The following is a 10,304-nucleotide window of genomic DNA, read 5'->3' as shown; positions in this document are numbered from 1 at the left end:
TTCTTACCACATTTATGATCTTGCACTCATTTTCATTACAGGTTGAAATTGCGCGGACCATTTGTTCGTGTATAGCCACAACTGCCAATTTCCATGCCCAAAATGCATTTGAAACTAAGGTCATTTTACTCATATTACATAACACCATTACTCATATTACATAACACCACATCTTTTATTCAAATGAAACATTGATATGATTTGTTGAGACTTTAATTATACATGTTTAATTTCAATGGTTTATTTTGAAGAAAAAAACAACTTATAGTTTAATTATATGATTATTGTTTGTCTTTACTTCATCTTTTCATATAAATTAACTTATACATAAAGATGCTAATGCTATAATCAATTGATTAAGCTATTTATCCAAACATGGCTTAAGAATTTACAAATTTAGTTGTTTAGTACTTATTTGTCAATGTGAGAGTTTGGATTGCAAGTATTTACAAAATTAGTTGTTTTACTAGTTGTATAAATAAATATAATGCAGGCCGGAATACGAAGTCAAGAATCACCATGATTATGATTGCTGGTTTGATTCTAACAAACTTACTTCCCACATTTCAATAATACCTCGATTCTTATAAAGAATAAAAAATCTTAATGTTATAACTAATTAAAATAAAGAATAAAAAATGTAATTTTAATAATACCTCGATTTTTATATGTAAGTTATTAATTGAACTAGTAATCGGTCTATATTAAAAAATAAAAATTTCATGTATTAATTTTAATACTTATTTTGACAAATTAAATATAATATATTATTGTTTTTTCTAAGTCTTGGAAAAATATATATAATAATTTATTTTCTAAAATTTAGGTGTTAATATTTACAACATATCATTTTTAAAAATAAAAAAGACTTATTAGTTGATATAATATAATTATTATTTTGTATGTATAACATATATGTATAATATACTGAAATTTTTTGAGAAATTCAATTTAGTCCTTCAAAAAAATAAAAATACATTTTAGTCTTTAAATTATATTATAATTTAGTGAATTTTTCATTGCAAAAATTTAATTGTTCATTTAATTATTTTAAGGACTTAATTGTCTATTTTAAATTATTGTCATGGACCTTTCAATTTTCTAAATGTGGTTCACATAAAGATTAATTTGATTTGATTTATTTTTCTTAAAAATTAAAATATATTTTTATTTTTATAAAGACTAAATCGAATATCTCAAAAGTGGTCGAGTGATGAACATAGTTGCATATAGAGCCTATTATAGAGAAAAAAATAGTTACATAAAGAGTCTCTTTTGTAAATAATTAAAAAAAAAATGTATAGAGTGTGCAATTTTTTATACCGATTTTTCGAGTATCAAGTTCACTTATTTAGAAAAATAATCAACTTTTCATATTAAACATATAACATCTGATTTTATAGATGTGTTACCATATGACACATATTATTTAGAAAAATAGGTGTTAAAAATTAAGGGATTGTTTGATATAGTTTTCAAAAATTGTTTTTTAGTTTTTTAACATTGATAACTAAAAAAAACTTGTTTGGTAACCTGATTTTATAAAAATGTTTTCGAAAATTGTTTTCTTTATATTAGTTTCTCAAAAACTAAAACAGGTTTAAGAGGTTTTGGTTTTCAATTTTGTGTTTCATTTTTAAAAATGAAAAACACCCAAAAGAGATACATTTTTTATTAATGGCAAACTTGTAATATTGTCAAACATCAAAATATAAAAAACTCTCACCTGCTCGGCATACATCTATCTATCTACCTTCTTTCCATGTTTCATTATCCTAGTATTTGTTGTCTTATCTAATTTGAATTTTTTTTAATTATTTATTTATTTCTTCAAAGATATGAATTTAATTCATATTCTCCAAAATTATAATCAGAAAATAATTAAAAAAATACTGTTATAATTATTTTTGATGTCATATATATAGATGATTGTGATAAGTTGACAATGTAGAATTGACAAAAATACATCATTGTTTTTTTAAGTTTAAATAAATTTATGTTTAAGTCTTTTAATCTTTTTTTCTTTTTGATTTGTCCCTTTTAGTAAAATTCAGTGCGAAGGATATTGTAAAATTCAATGAGAATGTTGTACAAGAATGAAGGATAGATTGAAGCATGCAAAATCTAAAAAGTAATCCTTATAAGTCATATATTCTGATTCAAGTAATTGCATATCAGTCTTGCAAACTCTTAAATAAATAAAAAAAATGACATTTTTGTATATTAATTTTAAAATGAAGTATATTATAATTTTATTTTTTGATAAGATGATATAGAAGAAAAATCCATAGAACTTACCCAGTTTTTACTTTAATTATAAAAAATATTTGGTGTACATCCATACACCTATTCGACAACTTGAAAAAAGATAGATATAAATAGAGATATTGATCTGATAAATATGAAATGTTAGTAATATGATAGAAAAAAAAAATATAGAGAAAATAAGGTTTAAATGGTGTATGAAATATTGAGGTGTTCAAATATCATTATTGTTTAATTATCACATTCTAAAATTACCTCAAATTCCACATTATTAGTATAAAATTACATGATTTTCTTATAAGAAAAATCAAACTGAAAGGATAATACTTGTTTAAGGTAAAAAATACTTTAGCATTCATTAAACATTTACTAATGAATTTATGAGTCCGTTTATTTAAGATTTTAATAAAGTTATTTTAATTTTATATTTATAAAAATGATTTTTATGAAAATTTAATAAAAAGTAGTACAAGTTTTTTAGATTCATTTGTTATCAATTAAAACGCGTAATTTTGACATTCAATAATTTAAACATTCATTATTAAAGATTTTAAAAAATAAATTTTTTTTAAAAAAATATCTATTAAAAAATAATTTTTATGAATAGCTTCTCAAAATAGCTTTTCATTTTAATTATTTTTTGAAATTTCATTATAAAAAAAAATTGTAGAAAATAAATGAAACACTTAAAATTATATAACGAATTTTTCATTTGAAACTTTATTTTTAAAATTCTTTTCTAAAAATATTACAACAACAAAAAAAAAATATTATAAAAATATTTAACAAAAATCTTAAACAAAGAGACTATATATCTGACTCCTTAAAATGATATTGTGGATTGAATCCGCACCCTACAAAAATTACATGAACTTTCTGATTAAATAAAAAAAGTTTACTTTACTAAATTTTAAACAATAATAATATAATATACTTCGATGTTTGATCACTTGAACTATATTAGTTACATGAATATGTTAAATTTCGCCACTAGACTCTCAAAAGATAGAGAATTGAGATACACATTGTCACTTATACATCTACTAGTAATGTACATTTGCCATTTGGAAGAAAAAAAATCCTAAACTAAAAGCTCTTTTAATATATTACTATTATTTATTACTCTTATATAATTTGTTGGCCGAGGCTTCATTTTTTTTTGGAACGAACAACATTGTGGATAGTGATAACAAATAGGGCTCAAGAAGATTGCACATGTTTTAGTAGACTTCCAACTATATGGGCCATATATCATAAATAATAAATACATTCAAGTGTGGCTCTTACCAAAATGATATGAATTGACATGATTTCTTTTGTAAATCTTCTTTTACTAATTTAAATAATTACAAATGACAACTTTGAAATATTCACCTTAAATTTTTTACATTGTCATTTCATTGTTATTCTTTAATAATTATGAAAGTTTATGACTATTTTCTCATAATTTTTCAATAATAGTAAAAATTTAAATCTCACATTTTTTTGTTGCATATAACTTAATTATTTCTCAAGAGTGTGCGACCTCAACTTTAACACTTGAGTTTTGAGTAAATTATCATTAAAAAGTTCCTATCATTTCTATCAAGATACGTTGAAATTAAAATGCCTTTGTTGCTTTGTTAGTCTAAAAACCTTCAACTTCAAGTGTGTGCGAATAGAACATGTTGGAATGTAGACTTTTTATTAAAGTGTTGACTTTTTTAGAGTGTTGACTTGACGCTTAACTGTGTTCTAGATTTATCGGACACCGAATTATCAGAGTGAACTTGTATTAACATGTTCATCACAACCCTGGTGAGAGTGCATTTATTAGAGTTAGTCACAACTTTAACATATCTAACATTGTCTTATTTTGCTTATTTATCTTCTTCATTTAGCAAAGAATGCCGCATAAGATCATTATAATTTATGACAAGGAACTGCACACTTAATTGAAATAATAGTGTTATAAATTAATTCCACAAAATATTTTTTATTTTATTTTCAAAACAATTAAAAGTCATTATTTTTCAACCCAAATGGGTTATAACACTATCAGTATGTTGTCCACTTTCTTTTTTAAAGTTGGTTCTATCAGTAATGTTTTTTTGTTTAAGACATGTTTTATTGTTTATTTTATAATTTAGCGATTATAATTTAATTGAGTTTTTCAAAACACAACTTAAACATAGTATGGGAGGAGTACAATTTAAAAAAAAAAATAGTAAAATTGATAGTTTAAATAAAGACTTAAATAGGTAAAAGGTTATTGCAAATTATAATCACTTTAATTTTAATTCCCGTATAACATTTTTCTTTTAATTTAATTTTATAATTTTAAAATACCTTTTATTTAGTCATTTCTTATAAATTTTTGCAAGTAGTTTTAATCATCCTTTTCTACACTTGATACGTGCATTTAAGTTTATTAATAATATTGTACTATTGAAGTAACATTTTTATTTATATAAAGATTTAAAGGATATGATTTTCCGTTGTAAACTAGTTTTATAGTTTATCTAATAAAAAAGAACAACTATGTTACATCTCTCAACTTTATTGAATGCATTTTGAAATAAATAGTATATGATATAAAAAAATTGAAGTATCTCATTTATTAGATATAGTTTATTTAGAGTGATAGTTTTTGTCAATTACACTATTTTTGGTAAACTCTGCAAAAGTTATTAAATTTAATAAATGTTGTCGGTATAAAAATATTTTACAAAAAATCTAATCAGAATTTTTAAGGCAACCTCCAATAAGATCTTACCACAAATTATGAAGAAAAATGTATGTACTACTTTATTTATTCGTTTTTAATTGTTGTATTTTTAGATGTTTATTGATCATATTTATTTGTTATTTTTAAAATTTAAAGTAATATTAATTATTGTGTTGTCAAAATTGTCCCTCACTATTTATTATAGAGAGATAAATATGCAAATTGAGATGATAAATGATCAAGAGTATAGTAGGGAAATTTTTTTTATAAAAAATAAATATATTTATTGATTTAGTGGCATGTGTAAATAAATTAAAACGATATAAAAATGAAACTTATGGATGGAGTAATATACTAAAATGGCATTATGGTAACCGATGAGATATAATATTAAAAATAGACTAACAATACAAGAAAAATAAAATCTTAGACAACAAATAAAAAAAGTTGGTTATACTCAATTATCTGGCTTTTTAGCTTACTCTAGCCTCATTTGACCCAACCCACGTCTAATTCGTGTAAACAACTTTTGGATCTTTCAATCAGAGAATTCACAAGGTCACTTGATGGAATTGGTGAGTTAATTTGATCTACAAGATATTGACAAAATTCTTATGAATTTGAAGGTTTGGCTTAATGGTGCTGTTACATACTTGGATACATTTTTGATGGGTTTGAGAACACTACTAGCGAAGCTGATACAAAGATGAAAGAATTATTAACATCAAGCATGCACATGAGTAGCAACGCTCTTGCCATTATTTTAGATTTTGCTGACACTATCTATGGTTGGAATGCCACAAAAATTATTGGACATCGCCTTCTTCATGATTCTGAGACTCCTTATTGGGTTGATCATCACAAACTACTCAATGCTAAGACAAATGCATTCAAGCAAAAGCCTAATGTTACTGTTGCCTTAGATGGAAGAAATTTTCTAGGACTATCATCATGGACGTTTTCATCGACGATTTGATTCATACTTATGGTACCATTTGGAGGTGTCGCGAGAATGAAATCGTGTTAACTCTTGCATCCGTCAGTTTTTTGGTATAAATAACCTTTTATGGCATCACGACGTGTTACTTTCATCATTTGCACTATGCAAAAGTATGTTTTTATACTTTCAAATTTGTCTAACCATGATGATTTTATGGATCGGACTTTGAGTTACAATATCGCACATAGGTTTGTATACAACTTTGAATGGAAACAACAACAAACATTTCAGGAGAATAGTTTTTCCTTCTTTATTTAGCCATCATCAATGCAGAAGTATTAATATTCAACATAAAAATGTGTAATATTTGAATTAGTGGAAAATGAAGCCATGGCATAATTTTTTGTTATCTAACTCTAATTTGAAATACATTGATATTATCTACTTTCATATCTTCTTTTAAAAGTAGTTATTCAATCTCATCTAAAGTGGTTCGATTTTTTTTATAAGAAACAAAAATTTGATTATATATGGAAACACACCCAGATGCTAGGTCAGCAAAGACCACCAATTTTATTAAAGATTTGATATCAAATTTATGTATGACCTATTCTATGATAGCAATTATTTCAACCTCATCTAAAGTGGTCTAATTTTTTATTAGAAAAAATTTAGATGAGGATCAGCACGTCGTTGTGCAAGGTCAACAAGATCCACCAATTTTATTGAAGATATATAATTAAATTTATGTATGACTTATTCTCCATGCATTTTCAGCTTTAACACAAGTCTCCAATGACATATGTCAGCATACACAACTCAGATAAAAGGTTAGATACTAATTGGTACTCCCTCTATAACAAAATAAAAATAAAAATAATAGTTATAAAATTTATATATCTAATTAAGAATTTAATTAAAATACATCAATTTTTAACTATCTTTTTTTGTTATATTTAATTCTAAGGAGTATATGGTGGACTCAAATGATTCCATCGGCAGCATCAGCTAATTTATGAAGAACCTGCTTGGTGGTTAAACAAAAGAGACTTAAATTATCTTGTTTTATTTTAATTTTTAGGTTGGCCGTCTATCAGTTTCATTATTTATATATATTTTTTGTTCTCTTAGATTATTTTGTCACAACTATGAGTCATCTTCGGTTAAAAAAAAGTCAGAGTAAATCAATAGGAAAAATAATCTTTTAAATTATAAACATAAGTCAAATTAATTTTTGAATTTTGTAAATTGATAAATACATTTTTGAAATTATAAAATAATAATCAAAATAGTTTATATTTAAATTTTTATTGTTAGAAATTATAATGTGACATATTAATTGAATATTTTACTTTTCCATATTGATTTCATATCAATATCATCACGGTCAGACTAATTTTTTATAAAATTTAAATCTTTTACGAATTGATTTGTAAATAATTAGTCAATACACAATTATAATTACTCACAAATTTATTTTTCTGATAACTAAATTTTAACAACAAATTTATCTATGAGAAAATGACATTGATGTGAAAATAACGTAAATAAACTACATATTCAATTATTATGCTACATCAAAATATTTAACATTAAAAATTTATTTTTGAATTTTTTGAATTAATATATTACAATATTAAAACACTTTTATCAATTTATAAAATTCAAAAATAAATACTACGGACATTTACAATTTTAGGCATCAATTTGAATATTGTTTCAAAAATATGCACGGTAATAGGGGAAAGCAGAAAGTCGCAGTAATTGGAAGGAAAGTATTAAATTAGAGTTAGTGGAACACAACACCACATCAAATACGAGGAAAGAAAAGATAAAACATTGCAAATGAGTGACAACGTGAATAGATGCAGACAAATTAACAATAACATAAAATAATAAATATACTACTAAAAAAACAAAAATGGCCACTATAGGTTTTTTGGTTGGTTCTTCCGTCACCATTTATTATTTTTCCTCCCAAATTCCCCTAAAGTCATCACTGAAATTTTGATTCTGATTCTCCGATGGGCTCCGACGATGAAAATGACAAAAACGGCGACGTTTCAAAGAAACCTAAACTGAATCCCTCTCCAATCACGGAGGCCGAAATTGAATCAGAATTCTCACACCACGACCCCAACATAGCACGCCTCAACAACGGAGCCTTTGGTTGCTGTCCATCCTCTGTTCTCACAGCTCAGCGTCAATTTCACCTCAACTTTCTCCGTCAACCCGACCACTTCTACTTCAACCACCTCAAAAACGGAATCCTCCATTCCCGAACCATCATCAAACAACTAGTCAACGCACAACACGTCGACGAAATCTCCATCGTCGATAACGCCTCCACCGCCACTGCGATTGTCCTTCAACAAGCCACGTGGGCTTTCCACGAAGGAAAGTTCAACAAAGGAGACTCCGTCGTCATGCTTCACTACGCTTACGGTTCCGTCAAGAAAGCTATCGAAGCCTACGTCTCACGCGCCGGTGGAAGAGTCATCGAAGTTCCTCTCCCCTTCCCCGTCACCTCCGAAGACGAAATTATAAGAGAGTTTCGTCACGCGCTGGAAAAAGGAAAGAGCGAAAATGGCAGTAATAACAATAAAGTTAGATTAGCGGTTATTGATCACGTGACTTCCATGCCGAGCGTGGTGATTCCGGTGAAAGAGTTAGTTAAGATTTGTAGAGAGGAAGGGGTTGATCAGGTTTTCGTGGACGCGGCTCACGCGATTGGTTGCACCACGCGCGTTGATATGCAAGAAATTGGAGCTGATTTCTACACGAGTAATTTGCACAAGTGGTTTTTTTGTCCACCTTCGGTCGCGTTTCTCTACGCGCGTAAATCGGTTAATTCAGTTGATTTGCATCACCTTGTTGTGTCGCATGAATACGGGAATGGATTAGCGGTTGAAAGTTCATGGATTGGGAATAGAGATTATAGTGCTCAATTAGTGGTTCCTAAAGTTATGGAATTTGTGAATAGGTTTGAAGGTGGTATTGAAGGAATTAAAAAGAGGAATCATGATAGTGTTGTTGAGATGGGTGAAATGTTGGTGGAAGCTTGGGGGACACATCTTGGAACACCTCATCATATGAGTGCAAGTATGGTTATGGTTGGTTTGCCTCCTTGTTTGGGGATTATGAATGATTGTGATGCTCTTAATCTTAGGACACATTTGAGGGACTTTTTTGGGATTGAAGTTCCTATGTATTTTCGAGAGCCAAGAGATGGGGAAATTGGGTGTGTAACTGGATATGCTCGAATTTCTCATCAAGTGTATAATAAAATTGATGATTATTACAAGTTTAGGGATGCAATTAATCAACTTGTGAGTGGTGCCTTCACTTGTGCTCTTCTTTCGACTTCAACTTGAAGAATGTTTTAGCAATTAGCAGCATGTTATGTGCTCATAGATCCTATGAGAAAATACAATAATTTAATAAATATACTTGACAAATACTGGGTTTTAAGTTGAATACAACACTTTGGTGGTTGTCTCACACTTATGAGGTGCCCAGTGCGTTGAGATTTTCATTATGAATACTGGGTATTTTGTTTATAAATACTTCATACCAATGATCCTTTACTTTTGACACTTGCATTAGTTCAACCCTCAACTTTATAGATATTTTTCAAATGGTCATTGATATTACACAACCATTGATCGAATTAGTTGATCTATTAGTATGTATCACTTAACAGAACTAATCATGCTGGTGTGTTGACATACATGTCACTGCACACACATAGGTGTTTCATTTCTGTCAGGCGCAAATATGAGGATTGAGATTGTTACCTTTCAATCCTCTAAACAAAATAATGGTTTCTCTGCTCCATTAATGAAGATCATTAGAAAATAAATTCATTCGATTTTATCTAAAATCATGAGAGGCATTTTACCATTTCAATTAAATGAAGTACATTATTTTCTTTCTGAAGAAAGAACTTATTATTTTTTATTTTCAAATTACTTTATTTTTAAATCACATAATAATAATAATATTATTATTTTACACTCACAAAGACTGGATTGATTGGAGCACAGCTGCCAATTAATTTTTAACATGAAGGCTAAGTTAGCATCCCTGTAGTAGTGTTCACTGTTCACTGTTGTGAACCAGAACACTGCAAGCTATCAAATAATGCAGACAAGGTCTACATGTAGATTAGCTAAATCAATGCAAACCACAGGATGTAGACTCTCATTATATGTAAACAATCTAAAATCAATTACTACTAAACTAGCTAATACATATATTTCGTAAGTAGAACTCATCTAGATGCAGTGACATTTAATATTTAATATGTTGGAGTAGTGGTTCGAATTTGATATTTTCCTCTTCTTCACACAATTAGTGTTTGTGAATTATATATATATATATATATATATA

At 27.3% G+C, this 10,304-nt stretch overlaps 1 protein-coding gene across 1 annotated transcript; it reads left to right on the top strand.

Annotated features, from left to right (window-relative positions):
• The first annotated feature begins 7,748 nt into the window (after positions 1 to 7,748).
• On the top strand, positions 7,749 to 9,476 carry LOC101497392 (probable L-cysteine desulfhydrase, chloroplastic). Its single transcript, XM_004495557.4, has one exon. It carries the CDS (start codon positions 7,937 to 7,939, stop codon positions 9,284 to 9,286), a length of 1,350 nt encoding a protein of 449 aa, XP_004495614.1. The 5' UTR covers positions 7,749 to 7,936; the 3' UTR covers positions 9,287 to 9,476.
• The last annotated feature ends 828 nt before the right edge of the window (positions 9,477 to 10,304 follow it).

The sequence above is a fragment of the Cicer arietinum genome, chromosome 4 (assembly GCF_000331145.2).
Source record: "Cicer arietinum cultivar CDC Frontier isolate Library 1 chromosome 4, Cicar.CDCFrontier_v2.0, whole genome shotgun sequence".
Taxonomy (NCBI): domain Eukaryota; kingdom Viridiplantae; phylum Streptophyta; class Magnoliopsida; order Fabales; family Fabaceae; genus Cicer; species Cicer arietinum.
This window is presented reverse-complemented; position numbering and strand designations above follow the sequence as displayed.